The sequence below is a fragment of the Muntiacus reevesi genome, chromosome 18, assembly GCF_963930625.1.
Source record: "Muntiacus reevesi chromosome 18, mMunRee1.1, whole genome shotgun sequence".
Classification (NCBI taxonomy): Eukaryota; Metazoa; Chordata; class Mammalia; order Artiodactyla; family Cervidae; genus Muntiacus; species Muntiacus reevesi.
In genome coordinates, this window is record NC_089266.1 from 50,928,005 (window position 1) to 50,948,874 (window position 20,870).

Consider the following 20,870-nt stretch of genomic DNA (forward strand, 5'->3'; position numbering starts at 1 on the left):
TTAGGAGGGAGGGTCACAAGAGGGTATTAGAAGAGTGAGAATTAAGGCAACATTCTCTAACATTTGTCTCTTTGCTCCTTTCCCAAACTGACAGGCCATAATTAAAGACTGACTATAAAGAGCCAGGAAACCCCTCTCATAGCATACCTGTGTTCACTGAATACAGAGTTATCAAGGACAATTTTCTCTAGCAGTTCAATGAGTTCATTAGGAAGGTCTGCCGTCATAAAGGCCTTGACAGTTACTGACACTTCCTCAGGGTCCTGAGTTTCAGACAAGGCTGTCTGTACAACCTGCAGAGGATATACAAAGAATAAGCACTGAGTCCAGGTGGCTTTGCTGATATTATCTAATAATAAGCTGGCCTCTCAGTAGAAAATGAAACAGGTCGAGAAGAAGGAATGAGATAAAATACCTTTCATTTACCACCCAAAGATCCTTCTACGTAAGTCCACATATATCCGTAACGTGTACTTCCAATTTTTTTGTTGGAGGCGGGGGGGCAGGGGGGAGAATCATCCTACTTGTGTAATTTCTATCTTTTCCCTGACTAAAAATTATCCCTAATAACCACTCCTCATTATCACTTTAATGGTCACATAAAGTTCAACCATATACATGTGGCATTATATACTCAGTAATTCCTCTATTTATGGCTATTTGCATGGCTCCCAGATGCATCAGTGAGTATTTGCTCTAAGAAGCTTTGTATCAATTTGAGATTTTTCCTTAGAAATTTTTCCTAGGAGAGGAATGAAAAATTAATATTCTTCAATTTACTCTCTTCCATATTTATATTTCCATTAATAATTTAAGAAATATTAACAACCTTTAATTTTTAAGGTTTTAAAAAATGTTTTCAATTTTTATATAGTTATAAACTCAAATCTTCTTTGCTTACAATTGAGACTTACTTAACATTTATCTACTAGATCATTCATTAGTCTTTATCCTTTGCTGATTTACCATTCTCTTGAATGTTTCCAATCAATTTAGTTACTTCTCAGGTATTTGTAACAGTAATTCTTACTAATTTTACTAAATGTCTAATTTACAGTTATCCTTTTAGCTATGATGAATTGAGGGAGTCTTATGTAATTAAATTCTCTCCTTGGGGAAGTATTTTCTTGGAGAAGATACACTTCATTTTCATTAACATTTTCATACATACATTTTAGTGTAATCTTTATTTTCTTCTATTTTTTACTGCCATCTCTCCCAGTTAAATATGATCCATTTGAGTATATGATGAGGGGAAAGGTTTTATTTATAGTTAAAAAGATGAGCCTTGAATGCATTTGCAAATTTTACCTGATCAATGAGGGGTCTCCTGTAAGGATTGCTTTCCAGCAGCACACTACCCCACAATTCTGGGTCCTTCCGCCGTACCAGATAGCGAGAGAGACTTTTGAAGAGGGAATTCTCATTGCAGACCTAAATGAGAAATTAAAGATTAATTTCAAGGTAAAAAATAAAAGCTTTCTATAGACTGACTTTAACTTTAAAAGGTTATATCCTATCATTATACCCTATTTAGTGTTTTATACCAAAAAAAAAAAAAAAATTCATTACATCTACATGTAATCTTTAGTAAGTCACAACCATATTTTTCTTATTAAAATTCAATTAACAGAAAAAACACAGTTATTAATTTTTGAAGGCTTTTAAAAAGCACCCTGATGTTGGATCTATATTTGGACTTTATATCTTACTCTATTGGCCTGTGTATTCATGCACCAGGATGCAATTTTTAATTATAGAGGTTTTGTAATGTGCTTCAACATCTGGTAAGGCTAGTCCATCTTCAGAGCTCTCTTTCAATGTTTATTTTCCCATATGCATATGCATACATATGTTCATACGTATATGAATTTGTATGTTCACAGATGCATTCTTTCCCAGCTCTGATCACTCAAAGACCCTAGAAGGAAATACACCCTAGAGTCTAGATCTGGGTTTCTAATGGCACTTCCCACTAAAGAAAATCAAAGTTCTTCAAAACAATGAATGATCCATGGCAGGAGAGGGTATAAAATGAGCATGATATAACTTGCTGGGCCAGGAAACAAGATGTGCTCAAGAGCAATGAGATCATGACACAAAGCCATGAGAGGCAGGTTGATGGGATTTCTATCAGCCAAAACGGGGATAATTTGAAAATCAAAACCATGAATTATTAACCCACAGAACTCGTTAAGTGCACGAAAATACACATGCTGACTGATAAATGTGGAGAAAGTGATGAAGTTGGAAAACTGTCATTTTGCAACCAACACATTAAGAATAGCTTAGTAAGAATTAACAGATTCAAAATTGGGGGCGGGGACACACACAGTAGGATACTCGAATGGTCTTAACTGTCTCCTCACAGACTACTTCATACCTACAAGGGGAAACACATCTGTAAGGGGAAATTTATTTCTACAACGGAGAGGCTGACAACTTGATAAAAAGTGACCCCCAAAATGAAGGACTAAAGGCCATCGGGTGCTTTTGCATGTTACAACATAAGAAAAACATCACTTAAGTAATGCATTTTGGATGGAAACATACAATCTAAATCTAATCAGGAGGAATAATAAGAGAAATTCAAAGCGAACAACATTCTGTTTTTTTTAAGAGATGTTTCACTAGTAAGAATTATTCAGAACAGGTGAGAGCACAGAGACAGAAGGCAGTCTGGAAGCTGTCAGGGGCTGGAAAGAGGCGGGGAATGTGGAGCAACTGCTCAGTGAGTGCTGGATTTCCTCGTGTGGTGATGACGACTCGGAACAAGAACTCTGAACAAGAGAGATAAAGTGACTGCCCAACACTGTAAATGTGCTAACTGCCACTGAATTATTCACTTTCAAATGGCTAATGTTATGTGAATTTTACTTTCAATTAAAAAAAAGAGAAAAAGACTATTTTTACAATTATGCCTGTCAATAAAAGACAAAGGCTGAAGAATTGTTTCAGGTTAAAAGAGACATGAAAGATATGACACATACAAGCAGTATGTAATTCTAGGCTAAAGGGAAAAGTTTCTTTTAAAAGACTTTCAGGTCAATTGACAAAACCAGAATGAAACAGATTTTTAACAGTATTCTACTGGTGTCAGATTGACTGAGGTTGCTATCCATAATGTGGTCATAAAACACCCTTATTCCTAGGAAATATACACTGAAGGGTTATAAGGCCATGAGGTATGCAACTTATTCTCATAAGGTTAAAAGTTTAGATGTGCCTTTACATATACACATATATATAAAAAATATATACGTGTGTGTACATATAAGTGTATGAAAACATACGCGTAAATGTCAGTGGGTGAATACAAACTTAATCAACTACTTTGGCCAGTTTAAATTCATAATTATCAGCAAAGTTTTTTTAAAAAAAGCACATATCCAAAAAGAAAAAAAAAAAGCATGTTATCTTCCAAACCAAAAATGCGCCATATCACCTAAAACCACTCTGAAACTCAAAATTCACTAGTCTAACATTATAGAACAGGTTTTAAAAATGCTATCTTGGGACTTCCCTGACGGTCCAGTGGTTAAGAATCTGCCTTGCAATGCAAAGGACATGGGTTCAATCCCTGGTCAGGGAACTAAGATCCCACATGTCACAGAGCAACTCAGCCTGTGTGCTACAACTACTGAGCCCTCGCACCGCAAATAGAGAATCCACGTGCCGTAATGAAAGACCCCCCATGACACAAGGAAGATCCCACATGCCACAGCTCAGATCCAACACAGCCACAACATAAATAAATATTAAAAAAAAAAAAAAATGCTATCTTCTCTATATGCATTCAGCCGGCAGTACTCACATTGATAAGCTCCAGATCACATTGGCCACGCTCGTAAGCAACACAGGCCAGATGCGGATCTCTCTTCTCACAATACTTTCCAACAACACGACTGTCATAGTAAGGATTTTCCCGAAGAAACCTCTCTGGATTGTTATTACTGTCTATGTAGATTTTGGCTAATGCATTGTGAGTAGCAGGCTCTTCACAGCCCTCATGAATTCTGGCCTCCAGCCAAGGCAGAAGCAGTTTCAATCTAGTAAAAAAAAATAAAACAGGCAAAGAAACACACAAAAAACTCACATATACACATACTATATTACAAATAGCACACTTTTGCAATGCTATTTAAGTACTTTATGGTCTATAAAGAGCTTTCCCACATCCTATTTTGAATTCTCAACATTCCTATCAGAAACTGCGAAATTAAGACTCAGAGATGGTTAAAGGATTTGTCCAACGTCACACAGAAGGTATATAAGACTGTCTTTCATACTCTCCCAGACCTATCTGCTACATTATCTAGACAGGATATACAGAGAAGAGACTACAGATTCACAGATTATTCTTTTTTATGTGGGGCAAATGGCTGGACTTTTGAGTAATGTTGTTTAGGAGGAGGACAGAGATGTGGTATGAGAAAACAAGCCACATTATCTGAGGTTCCACTTAATTTTACCACAATTAACATGTGACATTATGTATAGCCAAAAGAAGCAGTACCTTAAACACATACTGGGAACAAAATCTGGTAACTTCAGAAGCTCTAGTTTTAAAATTCTAGCAGTCGTAAGATCAATCACTCCACGAAGGGCCACGGTTTTGCTAAGTTATAGCTTATGTTCCACTGGTCCAGATGACCAACACTCTTACCATGGTTTAAATAACATGTTAAAGAGTTACAAGAAATCCACGGAAAGAGGTGGCAGGCTATAGTCCATGGTGTCACAAAAGAGTTGGATACGACTTAGCAACTATACAACAATAATCACTTTAAATCAGTCTCAAGCTTTAAAAACATAAAAATCAGTAGTATATTCTACATCTCCATTGTCCTTAAGTGCAGAATTTTTCAAACATTTTCTGAAACATTTAGATATAAATTCTGTGATTACCATTAGTAGAACACTCGTACCAAGCCAGGTTAAAATTAAACCCTATTCTTGACATGGTTTCATTGCTAGAGAGGAACTTCCTACTTAAACTCATTACTTCCCACTAACCTCATTTACTACGTCAGCACTTCGTGAACACAAAATGCCCTGGCTAAAAAAAGACTTCATGATATAAGTATCAGAAGCACTCACACTATGTTCTGTTCTACTGGAAATTCCTAACTCATATTATCATATCAAGGTTCAACTTAAAAACAAGTTTAACCCAGAGTTACACAGGGAATGCTTTTCTCAATACCTGATAATTTATCAGAGAGGAATTAGTTACTAGGTATCATACCTAAAAGGCTTTTTACATAGCTTACATTAAAAACACATAGCTATGTGGTTTGACTTAATGTAGTTATAAACATGCAAAAAGGTGAAGGCTCATTACTAGAGAAATGCAAATCAAAACCATAGTGAGGCATCATCTCACACTGGTCAGAATGGTCGCCATCAAAAAGTCTACAAATAATAAATGCCGGAGAGGGTGTGGAGAAAAGGGAACCCTCTTACACTGCTGATAGGAATGCAAACTGGTACAGCCACTATGGGTAACAGCGTGGAGACTGACCCAGCAATCCCACTGCTGGGCATGCACACCGAGGAAACCAGAACTGAGACACATGTGCTCCAATGTTCACTGCAGCACTGTTTGCCGTAGCTAGGACATGGAAGCAACCTAGATGTCCACTGGCAGACGAACAGATGAGGAAGTTGTGGTACATATGCACAATGGAATATTATTCAGCTCTAAAAAAGAATTCATTTGAGCCAGTTCTAATGAGGTAGATGAAACTGGAGCCTATTATACAGAGTTAAGTCAGTCACAGAGAGAAACACCAATACAGTATATTAATGCATATATATGGAATTTAGAAAGACAGTAAAGATGCTGTATGCAAGGCAGCAAAAGAGACACAAGATGTAAAGAACAGACTTTTGGACTTTGTGGGAAAAAGCAAGCGGGGGATAATTTGACAGAACAGCATTGAAGCATGTATATTACCATATGTAAAATAGACAACCAGGGCAAGTTCAATGCATGAACCAGGGCACTCAAAGATGGTGCTCTGGGACAAGCCAGAGGGATGAGGTGGGGAAGGGATTGGCAGGGGGCGGGCGCGGGTCAGGAAGGGGAGACACATGTGCATCCATGGGTGAGTCATGTCGACATACGGCAAAGACCACAGTACTGTACAGAAATTATCCTCCAATTAAAATTAATTAATAAAAAAGCTGAACAACTAGATTAACAGATATTCTATATGACAGCCATATAGAGTAAGTTACAGCTAGCTTATCACTTCTAAATTAGGTATCTCTAGGGAATTAAGATCCATGAGTACTGAGTAGTTTTAGGCAACTAACAGGTTATACTTCTATTTAATACCATGCTAGGAAGGACTAATAATTTATTCTACTTGTGAAGATTAAAACAGTACTACACCTGTTTCTTTTTTCAACCTCAGCAACAAGCTCATCAGTAGAGAATTGACCTCTTACAACAAGAATCAAGTTTTTAATGACATCTTCAGAGCAATCAACATCAAGTAATCCCCCAATAACCACAGGAAGTCGACTTGGATTCACCTATGGTTTAAAAAAAGAATATCATTATGTTACTAAGAAACAAAACTGAAGAGTTCTTTAAAAAAAAAAAAGCAAAATGCAAAAAAAAACACATTTTCCTCTTCAACCTCAGTTTTAAAATTCAGTAATAAACAGGTTCTAAATTTGAAACTAGACAAAGGAATTTAGTAGGAAGTCTGCCTTGGTTACTCCTAAGGAGAAATAAGTCCAAAGAAGCGAAAGGAACAGAATGACTGAAAATATTATCTGGTAAAAAGACCTCCATCATAGCAAAACTGCCCTTCTATTTCTGGAGTTAGAATGCTAAGTTTCTAATACCTTTATTTAAGATGGTTTTAATAATGTGATTTGGAGCCTATGGCCTGACATGGATACCTCAGAGACTATCAGATAAGTAGGGAGTAGGCCACTCAATTTTAGGGAGTAGGCCACTCAATTTTTCAACTACGGCAGTTCTGTTCTGTTTTACATACTTGGAATGCATGTAAAATTTTAATCCAAGAAAGGATTCTGCTGGGAAAAAAATTTGAAAGCCACTGTAGCACACCACTCTTACTGCACACAGGGTTTCAAACGGATGAAGATGTCCAGCGTGAGAAGTAAAACCTATAAGATTATACTTTCAAGTTATCTAAGTTTTACTTACCTTCTGTACATATATCTCTATATACTTCTGAAGATTATTTCTATATAAATAGAGCACCAAATCATGGACAAAGTCAAATCGATCGCATACAATGATAAGTGGTAACTGATCTGTTAGCTTCGCTTCCTGGGGGGAGAAAAAAGAAACCTTAATTTTCTTCTTCTGTGAGGTTATCAGTGTAAAATGAGAATAGGTTCCACACTTGTGGGAAAGGCTCACATAAACTTGATTCTTCTTTTAAAGAAAGAAATGTCCCAACAGCTGGAGAGCGTCCAACTCAGTTTCCATAAATTTTTATGAAGTAATATCCAGAGTCACAGCAAAATACCAGGTCCTTACCATATATACCCTTTACAACAAAAAAGTAATAAGATTTATAAGCCTCCAGTGGCACTCAGGATATAAAATCAACACACCGGGAATTTCATTAATAGTAGCAACTGAATTTGTAGTTGCTTTAAGAGCTAGATTCACACTGTCAAAATTAGGCATATATGGCTCACATTTGCTGCAGACTGATGACTTTTTAGAAAACCCCTCCCCATTCCAATCTATATGGCCAGATTCTAATACTGTTATAATAAATCCTACAAGGAGCAGCATGATGGTGACTGCCATGAATTTAAATACACCACATGTTGCTATTTAAAAAAAACAAACAAAAAAAAGGTTTACAAAATAAAAAGCACTTAAATCATCTTTAAATTGCTAACTGCTTTTACCATTACAAATACCAAGCTATAATCCTACTTACAGACTGACACAGATGTTATAGACAGGTAGGTTAACACCTGTACTGGGCATTTACCTGATACATGTCCTGTTACATTCCACAGACATTAGGTACAGCACAAAAAACAACAGGTTCCATCAGGAATTCATTTACACACAGTGAAACATTTCTCAATAAATGATTCCTCTATGACAGTCTACTAAAGGAAAACTAAGCAGGACAGGACTTTCCTCAATGACAGCCACTAAGAACATTATTTGCAAGATTAGAATAAAATTCCTAAGTCTAGCACATATAAGCCACCCAATTATAAATAATTTGAAGATTGGTCTATGAAGTGTTCGGGGAACACTAAACCTTAGAGTTGTAAGAAATCCTGTAAAATAGTAATAAAAAAATCAAAATGGCTGTAAATCTGAAGTTGAAGTCCAGCTGCAGATTTTTTGTATCAAGGAAAGTCCTTTAGCACCATGGAAACTCTGTACTAACAGCTGCTACAATCATTTCTAAAAAAGAGTGTTTGATCTACCTATGCAGAAGATTTTTTAATAGGGCAGGTTTCTCCTACAAAACAAACATCAACACACTAATCATTATCTTGTTTACTATACATATAAAGTATTACCTACAGTATTTTACCACTTAGGGAGAAAATATACTTGGCAAGTAATCCAAGATTACTTAGGTATTCTAGTCTCATGCACGAATGTTTAACATTTCTGCTGCGAAAGATAACTTATTTGTATTGGCAAAGAAAATTTTAATTTGAAAAAAGTAGAAAAATTGGGATACATTCTCAATTGCCCAAAATTGGCATATGATTTCATATATAAAAATAATGCTATTAACATTTTAAAATTTTACTTAAAGATTGCTCCTTAGAGCAACCTTATGATTAGAGATGTTAGGATCAAAATGGCAACTATATAAACAAATTCAGGTTTTCTTAAACACAAACTTTGGAGCTATATAAGGGGACAAAGTAAACATTCCCCAGAGACTTACATTCTGGTGGGAAGAGACAATGTTAGGTGTTATAATGAGAAAGAGAACAAGATAAGGGGGTAGTGAGGACGGACAGGTTTTATTTCAGATAGAAGGAGGGTAATCAGAGACATCCTTCCTCGTGACATTTGGTTAGAAATCTCTAAGAAGGTACAAAAGTAGGTCAGGAAGGTCTGCGAGGAAAATGGGAAAGGGCAAGCAAAGGCCCTGGGACAGGGGACGTTTTGGGGAGGTACAGGAATAGCAAGCAGGCCAGTGAGGTTGAAACAAAACCAGGAAAAGAAAAAAAATGGAAAATAAGATCAAAAGTAGCAAAAGGCATGGGTCTGAAGAACAATTTTATGTTTTCTATGCGAGATGAGCGTTCCACAAGTTTAGGACATGAGCCAAATAACGCTAATGACAGAATTTCATCCTGCTTACAGGCTACTATAAAGGAGAGTTCATATTCTATCACTCTTTGTTCTCCTGGTGGCTAGCATATAACTGGCATTTGTCTAATATTCAAGATTAGATTCAGAGAAGTATTTTTATTATCACAGTTTACATACAACACCAGTCAATTATAACACAACTAGTACCTCCAAAATGAAGCTGAATACCAGTGATGATGAAATGTAGCTACAAACAGCAGATCAATAAGCAAAGTGAGTAAATGGTCCAGTATGTTCATTCTCATTGGGCTGAATATCCAACAGTAGCATCTTAGCACTGAACTCCCATCTCCAATTATTAAATAAGAGATTAGGTTTTTCCTCTAACTTGGGCGGGAATTAAAATTCCTTCGAGTCACGAATAACTTAAAACCAAAAAGAAACAAAACTTGCCTGCTAGAAAAGTTGATAATACCTTATTTTCAAGGCCACCAACACAGCTTATTAACCACAGTTATCACTTGTACACCTGTGGCACACCAGGTACCTGACAAACACAGCTTGTGGCTGGGGAAACCAAGGCTGAGACACCTTTGTTAATTTGCCTGAGGTAAGAGCTAGACATTTACTGAAGGAATAAACAACTCATTATAGAAAGAAGAGAATTTGAACCAGGTCTGACTGGTTCAAAAGCCCATAATTCACACCTACTCTCCTCTATTAGATTTGCACACAATTCACAAGCATGGAGGGAGGATTCCTCATCTAATTAGATCTCGTGGGCTAAGCAAGGTAAGATAGCCACATCCTAGTTTCAAGAGTTTTTCTTTGAAGGTCAAGATCATAATTAGGTGAAAATAGTTAACTTAGTCCTGCTTCATATATATATGGTAACTCAAATATTACAACTCAATGCTAAAGAAATTACAATTGAAGCATAAAGACTGAGAGCTTAATAAAAACAAAATCAGTAAGATCTGGTAGCACTTTTTAAAAAAGGATACTCCAAGGAGAAACTGACAGGTACTATAGGTATACAAGGTCAAGCATAGAGTATCAAATCTTTCTCATTTGGATGTTTTTTTCTGGCACCAGGAAATCTTGGGTTCACACATATCATACTAGGCCAGGTTCTTCAGAATATTCATGATGGCCTAGACATTATACTTCTGGGGGAATGTTTATCTTTTAATCTAAAATATAAGGCAACCTCAGCATTTTACATCATTACACTAAAACTCCTAAGGGTTTATTTAATCTAGGTATTAAGTTCTTCAAAAGAAGAATCAGTTAATACAACTACAGATTATCTAAAAATGATCACTGTAGGAGTACGAAAAGCCTAATTTTCCCTACTAACTCACACAATGAATATTTTGGTTTTAGTTTCAATCTAAAATTCTTTCAAAAGAAAAAATACTTAAGAACTTTATATACAATCTTTGAACTCATTTAACATATTTTTAATGTAAGTATAAAGGTGATGCTTTTGAACTGCGGTGTTGGAGAAGGCTCTTGAGAGTCCCTTGGACCGCAAGGAGGTCAAACCAGTCCATCCTAAAGGAAATCAGTCCTGAATATTTATTGGAAGGACTGATGTTGAAGTTGAAGCTCCAATACTTTGGCCACCTGAGGCGAAGAGCTGACTCACTGGAAAAGACCCTGATGGTGGGAAAGACTGAAGGCAGGAGGAGAAGGGGACAACAGAGGATGAGATGGTTGGATGGCATCACCAACTCGATGGACCTGAGTTTCAGCAAGCTCCGGGAGTTGGTAATGCACAGGGAAGCCTGGTGTGCTGCAGTCCACAGACCTGCAACGAGTCGGACACGACTGAGCAACTGAACTGAACTGAAAGTATATAAATATATGTATTGGGGGGAACTGAATGTTCTGTAATTTCCTAATTTTTATAAATGACTGCCAACGTTCAAGTCTTATTTTCCCCACAAAGTAATTAATAGGTATGACAAAGCTAAACATTAAATAAAATAAACTGCCCTTAGAGACCTAAGCCTTAAAGACCTAAGAATCTTTAAACTATTATTCTTCACTCCAACACAAGCAGTTCTACTTCTCCATAACCAAATTTGTGTGTCACAAAGCTGTAGTTTTTCTGTTTGATTGTGCCTTCAATTTATAAATTGTGCATGATTAATATTTAATTTCTAGAATTGGGCTAATTGATGACAGAGAAAAACCTATTTCCTTTACACAGTGGAACCCTTTGCATACACAGGCCCCTTAAAAGAACACGGAGGGCAAGCTGACCTTAATATTCAAAAAGTGCCTAAATGATATTCTAAAATAACACTGAGTGTCTCCAATCACTTAACAAAAATTTTCTTCTAAATTAAAGTGAAAGAAAGGAAATTCCTTAAAGATAGTGATTTTTTCCTCTTCACTTAAACAGATGGTCATTCTTAAATATTACTTACCAATTTCCTTCCTTATTTCAAAGGAAACCACAGAGTATGAAATTTGGAAGAAATCATTCAGTACACAATTTTGAGATTCTAAGAATTTCTTTTAGGGAAAAAAATTTTTTTAACTATGAGCAAACCCTTGCAGGACTGCTGATCCTCAAACCAACTAGAAAATGCACTACTCAAAACCACTTACCTTGAGAAAATTCTTGACTCGCTCAGGATCATAGCAGTTGCTTTCTCTGCAGATTCTTTCCACTTCTTTGATCTGCCCAGTCTTGCAAGCTGCCTGAATATATTTAAAGTGCACATCTGGGTCTTGACTAAAGTTAACAATGGATCCCAAAAAATAAAAAAGACCTTAAAAAAAAAATAATTGACATTAAGCACAGGTGTACTTTTGAGAACAGACTTGAAAAAATACTTAAGCAATTAAAAAATATTATGTTAATTACACCAAAATTTAAAAAACAAGCAAACAAAACACTGTTATACTGAACACTCCACTCCCAAATAATATCCAGTTGCTGAAAAAGCTCAATATTAAATAATCCACTAATCAGTTCAATAAATGGATTTCTACCCTACAGAACAAAAAATTCAATGTTTTCTACTAATGGTGGTTGAGAAATAGGAGACAGCTACTTAATATCAAAACTAATTATCTCAGCATATTCCAGATGAGAAATTTTGAATAAAGTCCACTGCAGCAGGTGCTTTTACATATGCAGTTAACAGAAAACACACAAAAGTAGCTTAAAAAGAATTTAATGCAGTGCTGTTCAACAGGATTTTCTGCAGTGATGCAAATACTCTATTAAGACCAGCACTATCTAACAGCAGCCACGAACCAGATGTGGCTACTGAGCACCTGAATCGTTGCTAGTGTGACTGAAGAACTGAAGTTTTAACTGCATTCAATTTTAATACTTTTATTTACACAGCTACATGCGGCTGGTGGCTATGTACTGAATGAACAGTATAAATGTAGCACACAGTTAACATTAAGAACTGAAAAAATTAAGAAAATTATGTAGAACTCTCTTAGTCCTTCTGTCTAGAGTAGTCCTACAAAAAGAGGGAGGAGAAGTTAAGCAGAGACCTAGCTAATGAACCCACAAGCCACTGACAGTGATCACATTAGTACTCAGTGCAGCAGTGGTTCTCAGCTGTGGACGAAATGTTTTCTTCCCAGGAGACATTTTCAGTGGTCACAACTGGTGGAGCTAGTGCTTCTGGCGTTTACTGAACTGAAGCCAGCAATTCTGCCAAATATCCTGCAGGCATACAACAATGTACCCTACAACTCAACAAATTATCCAGCCCAAAACGTCTATAGCATGGAGACTGCGAAAACCTGCTACAGGGACAAGTCATAAAACTTCCTCGGCTAGAATCATTTGCCATTACAAGAGTCAGACAGTATAAACATGATCTTTATATAGCCGATCATTAGTATCTTCATCTTATTCAAATATGCCAAAGCTACTACATGTATCTGTAGTTAAGATTCTGCCTTTAATTGACCTACAATATATGCATGCAGACAGTCTTATTCACTTCATGACCCTAGAATCTGACACAGACGATGCCTGACTGTATTTATTGACAATAAAACTTAAAATATTCCATCAAAATAAACTTGTAGAAAGAATTTCCAATAGCCTATGACCATTAATAAACTATGACCTATATAGCCCTCTTGGCTACCTTAAGTTATTTAAAGTGACTCGAACTTTTAATTACCTTCAAAACTCTTGAAAGATTCAAAAAGTTCAATCAGAGACTGAGTGGACAGTTGTTCGTGATACTTAGAAGCCACTTGTACACAGATCTGTAGATTCTGACGAATATTGGCAGACAGCATGGCCCTGAGACATTCCAGGGAGTCTTCCACTGATAAGGACCCAAAGTAATTCACTAACCACTAGAGGACAAAATAAATAAGTAAATGAAATAATATTAAATCTAATGGTGGTATCAAATTACTATCATTCAGTTACACAAACACATTTTCGGTATGCCAAGTAATGGTAACTGATAGGTAAGACACTGAAATACCTCAGGGTTAAGAAGATGGGTGTGAACGACCGCACGCTTGATATCATACAAGTCAGTGAAGTGTTCTAATGCGCGCTGCAGGAGGCCGGCCTTTTCACACAGCTGAGCGATGTGAGCCCGGTCATAATGCGTGAACATCTGATTGCCCAGAATAGCATCTGCAACCTAGAAAACCATAAAAGGATGAGTTTATCTTACCACTCCACCTGTATCAGTAATTCCATATCCAAATTACACCTTAAGATCCAACACTGGACTGATAAAGGAGAGAAAGTTACAAAGAGCATTTTAGCCAAACTTTCTAAAATCAGGAATGGGTATCCCAGTAGCTTCAAGTAACTTAATCTAAGAAGCTCTGAATAACAGCTGTAGAAAAACAGTTGACGGAAACATGCTATAAAATGCATGAAAACACATACCTGAGGTGCATGCATAAGGTTCATCTCAAGCAACCTCGTCTGTAAAGGACCTTCAGATGGGCGATTATTCTTCAGCGCATCAAGCAAGAATGCAGTACACTGCTGAATTAGATTGTATTCCATAAACACATCGACAATCTGCAAAAAAAGATGTAAGGGAAACTGCTTTAAGATACTTAAACACTACTTTATGATACTGTTGACAATCTAGGTAAGTGAAAGGAAATTAAACATTATCTTTTTCTTCATATATAAAACACTACCAGATCAAATCCCAGATTTAAAGAATATTATTTAGATAACATAACCTCATAATTTAACAAGAAGTTTTATCTTCCGCAGTTACTTTAGTTCTAGTAAAAACAACCATAAAATATTTCAAGATACTATACAGTAGCAGAATATAAACTGCAAGAGTTAAAATTTTGATGATTGATTGACTGATGCAAACGTGCATGCCACACCACACGGCACGCCAGACTTCAGTTGCCTCACCAGGCACTGAATCTGCACCCCATGCAGTGGAAGCATGACTCCTAACCACTGGACCACCAGGGAAGTCCCTGATGAACTGTTTAAAATACACAAAAGCATAAAAATGAAAGAGTCCTTGATTCCCACTTCATATATGCATTTTCTCTCTCCCTTCACCAAGTGGCAGAGACTAGCCTTCGTGTTTTATTATACCTATATTTTTCACATTTTTAATACATACATCACTCTAAATGAGGTGGGATTTGTTTTGCTTGCTTTAAAGCTATGTATATAGATGGTATCTTACTGTCCATTCTTCTACAATTTGCTTTTCTTGGGTAACATAGTTGAAATTTATCCATGTAAATAAATAAACATAGCTCTAATTTCTACAAATAAAGAAGTTAACCTGTTCTTCTCCAGGTTGTTTAAACTCAGATGCTCCACCCCCCCACCATTGTCTACATAAATTAACTTCTACAAGATACATTTTAAATTGTTTACCTGGGTGATATCAGCAAGAGGTTCTTCATCCTGAACTAACATTTGAGCAAACTGCTGCCCCTGATCTGGACTGATGCGCATAACATTTCTCAGCAGAAAGATCCAGTCTGGAGTATATCCAACCTAAAAACAGACAAAAATGTAAGCCCTGCTGCAGAGTTCCATTTTTGTATTATTTAAAGGCTTTTCCCCAACTATACTCCATGAATTTTAAAAGACAGAAGAAATCACAGAACAGAAACAAACCAAAAGCAGTGGGCACCGCCCCCCACCCCCACGGGAAATAAAAGCTTCTACAATAGAATCTTCTTACTACAGAACTACTGGTGAAAGTACAAATTCAGTTTTAACAGATGCTCAATTCAATTTGATCTTGGTTTATATAAGACAATTTGATCTTGGTGATAATATATTTGAACAAATAGCTATAAATTTTTATAATCAGCTTATTCAGTCTCATTGAACATGAAAAAACTTGTTCTAATAGGCTAAACACGTCCCAGCAGTTTAAATTCTAAATGCCATGCAAGAGTAACTGTCTCCATTTTTGAAAAGTGATTCTGTAAATGAGAACCATATTAGTACTTTATACTTTCCCAAGTAATCATAAAAATTTAAGGAAGTTTCTATTAAAACTGAGAGTGACTATAGGATAATTTCTCTCTTAATGTTTTAATGAATTTATGTTCAGAATTTGTTTCATTGAACTCACTTTTTTAGCATATAAAACAATCTTCTGGACTTGACCTGTTTCTGCAAAGCACTGAATGACTTTATTTGGAACGTTAGCCCTTAAGTACACACTAAGTGCCAATGTAGGGTCCACAGATTTCACCAGGTCTCCTAGTTCTTCAGAACATTCCAGCTGTCCAAAGGGAAAAGAGACTATTTAGTAATCCATGAGCTACTTTATAAATAAGCAGTTGTTACTACTTCCACTATAAACAAGAACTAATATGACAGGCATTTAGTTACCCAGTTGTCCCAAAATGTATTATAAATATGCAGGAGTTATGGTTATAAAGACTCCTGATTTTGAATTCAGAGCAGAGTCTCAGTAGAATTCTCCACACATTCTACATTCTACTTAAGGATAAAAACCCACCAAGACTCCACATGTACAGATTCTACCAACTATCTTATTAGGTGTGTAAGTATTTAAGAAGCAGAATCTTGTACTTCTCACTATTAAGAATATTCAGGTATCAGTCCCAGATTGTCTCAATTTTACAAGAATAATCCAGTTCCTAATGTAATGCTATCAAATGAAAATCTGATATTCAAAAAGCCAGCTGAGGTTTACCATAAAGACCACTTTAAAATTAGGGAATAATCTGTAGGACCTAAGCTTCATTATCTTCTTGACTTTTGGATTTAAAGTTGTAAAGCAGGACACTAATTTCACAAGGTCAAGCAGATAAACATTTTAGAATTTTAAGGTGGTATACATGCAGACAAACTCTCTTTGCCATTCAATCTGCCTAAGCTGCTCAATCTGGAAAACTGCTTCTCTAAAGGAGCTTTGCTTTACACACTAGAGTTGACTTTCTATTTTATGAGTATGTCAAAAGAATAGCGTTTATCACTGAATAATGAGACGTTCTATCAGTCTATACCCTCTCAACTGAACACACTAATGAATAGTTGACCAGTGGTCCTTTTTACCACAAATGAATCCTACATGACCATTTACCAAAATAGGTAATGATACCCAAAAAGCTCTTACATTGTTATATTGGTCAACTCAGTTACCTTGGCTGTTCTCATCCTCCCTTATCTTAAAACAATTAGGACGGACCTCAAGTACTACGTGGCTAGTAACCAGTCTTCAGCAGACTCCTGTCCAAGCATCCCAACTCTGAAGTTCTATCCTCCAGTATCCTCTAAGACTGACAGAAGCTGGGTCAAGAAACAAGGACTTAGCATTGGTAATGTAGAAATACTACCAACATACACTAAAGCTGAAAGGTGTAACATTAAAAGTTATTCACAACCCAGAGTGCTATAAAATAGTACCACCTCAGTTCTTGACATTGACCTAAGACATGACAATTCAATATTGCCACTTTGTGGAGAAAGACTTTCTATAGTGGTATGAAAGCAATAATATCACTAATGGGTTGTTTAAACTCTAGTTTTCTTACAAATAGGTGACATTTTCCATAATATACACTAGAAAACATAATACTATTAGATGTTCTATGTGAAAAGAAACTCGTAACTACTGAGCGAATATAAAATGGATAGAGAAATCCCACAGTAAAGAAAGCTAATTAACAACAGTTTTCAAATATTCATATTTAAATAACTTTAAGAAACTAATAAGTTAAATATTTTTTCATGTAACACCAGTTAACATTATGTGAAATAACTTTGGGAATCTGTATCACTGCTAATCAGACAGTCCTGTTGTCTTGTTAACCAATTCAACTTTGTATATAACATTTATTTCCCTTGCACACCTAAACCGGTTACTGGCATTTGATACCACAATTTTGTAACTTGGGAAGTTCTAAAAGAAAAGATACAACGTTGTATGGCTGAAACTACTGGGCATCCCAAGTGTGGGATGTGGGTCCTCATGAGTTTATACATGTTGACAAATATGAACATGCAGTGTCTCATGCTAAGCTTAACCACCAAGCAAGTAATCCTGGATTCCCTCTTAAAATAAAGATATGCTACCCTCAACATGCCACAAAAATAACCCATTTTCAAAAGAAAACATGTCTATGAATCTCATGCAGTGTCTCTTCTTTCACCATTCCTACAAACAATGAATCATGGATGGAGATGTTCTGGCACAGCCTGTGTTTTTAACTTGCTAAAGTGGTATTTAATCAAAGTGAAAATATGTTAACGTAAGTTAATATACCTTATCTTCTTTTAACCACTTCTCCAAAAGCTGTTTCCGTCCCTGCTGAAGTACAGGCCTACACAGTTCTAAGGATTCATATTTATTTAGCTGACCCTGGTCCAAAAGGATTCCAAAGTACTGAAGTAGGGGTGAAGTTTGACCTGGCTGAGCTGGAACACTCTGGAACCGACGGATGGTGTCTGGGGTACGAAGAATTCCCTTTAAGAAACAGAAATGTTAAGGACTCCTTTTAAAGATGATTCAGTATCACACTAATAACTCCATGGATCTGTTAAGTCAATTTTAAAGGCATGATTCCATCTACTGAAACCAAATCTCAACCTTTCAACATGTTGAATGGTTAAGATTCAGGCAATGTCTGTCACACTTCTGGTTCAATGTTATGAGATTATTCTGAATCAGAAACATACCAACCTAATCATAATGCTAGTATGTAAGAGGATAGTTACAACTAACTATTATTCCAGGTTCACATTAGGTTAAGTAAAAATTTCATTACCAGTCAGGGAGTAAGGTATTAATTCAGTCCAACATAATACAAAAATGATGAGGATAAATTCAGGTCAAGTTCAGACAACTCTTCATACCATGAATTGAACAAGATCTGTTTAATCTTTAGGATATAAAATCAGTAGTTATCATAAGATCCAACTAAGTAAACATTATTACATCTATGTAAATCAGAGCCTGTTAGATCTACACATCATTCTAACAGTCTGTTTTAACCAAATCTAGAGCATAGAAAAGTAACTAAATCTAGAAGTAACTCATTCTACAGGAAAACATATCCTTAAAAAAGTCTCATTTCCCTGTGGGAAGCTGGTTCCACTTGTACCAGTATTAGAAATAGAGCACACTGGCATCAATCCAAACATGGCAATTTTCATTTTCATAACTACTTACCTTTGGTGCATTAGCAGCCACCTTTGCTGCCTCTGAGTAATTTCCCTGGGCAAAAAGAGCATTAAATTTCCGGGCAAAGAGTTCTTCAGCACCAGCTAAGTTGTTACGTACAGCCATTCTCAGAGCCAAATCAGGATTTTGTAGGACATTGGTGATATAAGGGATTATGTTTTCTTCTTCCACACATACTGAGAGAACCTGCAATTTAAGATCTAATGAACAGCTGCGATGTGAGCATGAGATACTAAATATGTTTAATGCTGATGACTACTGAGTGACAAAGTAATAAAACTGTGATGGCTGCTTTCTTGCTGACGCAAAAAAAAAAAGAAAAAAAAAAGAGGGCAAAAAAGAGAAGACTAAGGGGTGCTACTAAGCCAATTGGGGGTTCCTAAAATAGAGCTGTCTTGTAATATAAACAACTCCCTATCTCATACAGTCCAAACTCCAATTGCTTTGCTACCATCCATTCTTAACATGACATGGGCTCGCCTGGAAGAAGTTGAAGATACACTCCTCTTAACTCTGATTTTTCAGTAATTTTAATTACATTTACATTCCCAGAGTTCAGATTATATACTCAAGGAGGGAAAGGACGCTGAATCCTCACACACCTTATATACTGCAAGGTATACAGTAGATGCTTAATAAATGTGGCACCAGCAAAGAGCAACTCTTAATTGCTTCTTTTTGAAGAACAATTAATTACCTACCCTCAGTCCCCCTAGTAAGTCACTGTCACAGAATGCCAATCTATTTGCTTAAAAGCTGAATTTCTGTCAACTGCCAAAGAGAAAAGGAGTCCTTCATCATGCATCCATTCCTCTCCCCAACACCAGATCTGGGTATACACCCCAGCTTATAAACTACTTCTATTCCGCATAATGACCAGTTCTCATACCATTATTTCTCATTTGAGTGTGTCTCAGTCACTATTCCACATAAAGAAAGGAACTTATCTTTGTCTTTAATTGTATTTTTAGCACCAGGCAGTGTTGAACACAAAGTAAATGCTTAATATTTGTTAAATAAATGAGAACTCAATAACCAAACAAGTAATATCTATTTGCCTGTTCTATTACTCCCTTTGAGGAAAATGAAATTTTAACCTCCAGAAGTCTTTCATTTCTACAGATCTGACCCCCATCTTCCAAAGCTTAGGTCATTCTATAGCTGCAATGTGACACTCTACCCCATATTAAGACATCTTTTTTTAAAAGGAAGAATTCTTTCTTTATAGTTATTTCCATTTTCATCTTTAATACTACTTCCTAGGAAAAATAATGAAGATGAACAAACCCACTTCTAACTGTACTTTCTGTAGCCTTCCCCAAATGCCAAATCCATAGTTTTATCTTTATCCCATTTTTAGATTGTATTAGCAGAGTTCTAGAAACCAGTACTTAAGACGTACAGGGGGGAAAAAGGTTCTTGTATCTTCTAAAGTATTCAGTTCTACCAAGTTCGGACTGTCATCTTGATCACTTTTAATTTTGCAACCCACAGAAATCATACTCGTTCCTTTAAGGCATTGGGTTGGGTCCAGCTATAGTTGGCTCTGATCAAAAGAGTAAAGCCCTGAACCCTATAGGTTACTGTGAACATTCATCTTATTCAAACCAGCTGGCAAAGAAAACTTGTGGAGAGAAGGGAAGGGAAACAATCAATAATCAAAGTTATGAATGTTAAATATATAATGGTAAAATTTTCAGGATATTTTAGCTAAAACAATTATCCCTCGTTTAACAACTTTATGATTATAAAATTATCAGTAATCTAGTTCACCAAAAGACACATTCATTCCTGATTTTTCCAAGAGAGGCACATGCAACTCAATAAATGAATGCTACTGAATTTTTAAAGTAGCTTTTGTGCCAGATTCTGACTAGTGCAGAAATACAATT

The 20,870-nt window shown here is 36.2% G+C and overlaps 1 protein-coding gene across 4 annotated transcripts in view; it reads right to left on the reverse strand.

Annotated features, from left to right (window-relative positions):
* Positions 1–20,870, reverse strand: part of CLTC (clathrin heavy chain) — a 67,611-nt gene that overhangs the window by 18,307 nt on the left and 28,434 nt on the right. For all 4 annotated transcript variants that reach the window (XM_065911157.1, XM_065911158.1, XM_065911155.1 and 1 more), the window contains exons 7-19: positions 18,967–19,164; positions 18,061–18,261; positions 15,898–16,050; positions 15,186–15,308; positions 14,208–14,345; positions 13,789–13,953; positions 13,474–13,654; positions 11,924–12,087; positions 7,190–7,315; positions 6,401–6,543; positions 3,815–4,049; positions 1,312–1,434; positions 148–293 (exon numbers count right to left, since the gene is read on the reverse strand). In XM_065911157.1, the coding sequence (XP_065767229.1) occupies positions 148–293; positions 1,312–1,434; positions 3,815–4,049; positions 6,401–6,543; positions 7,190–7,315; positions 11,924–12,087; positions 13,474–13,654; positions 13,789–13,953; positions 14,208–14,345; positions 15,186–15,308; positions 15,898–16,050; positions 18,061–18,261; positions 18,967–19,164 (2,096 nt within the window). The remainder of the gene's footprint in view (positions 1–147; positions 294–1,311; positions 1,435–3,814; positions 4,050–6,400; positions 6,544–7,189; positions 7,316–11,923; positions 12,088–13,473; positions 13,655–13,788; positions 13,954–14,207; positions 14,346–15,185; positions 15,309–15,897; positions 16,051–18,060; positions 18,262–18,966; positions 19,165–20,870) is intronic.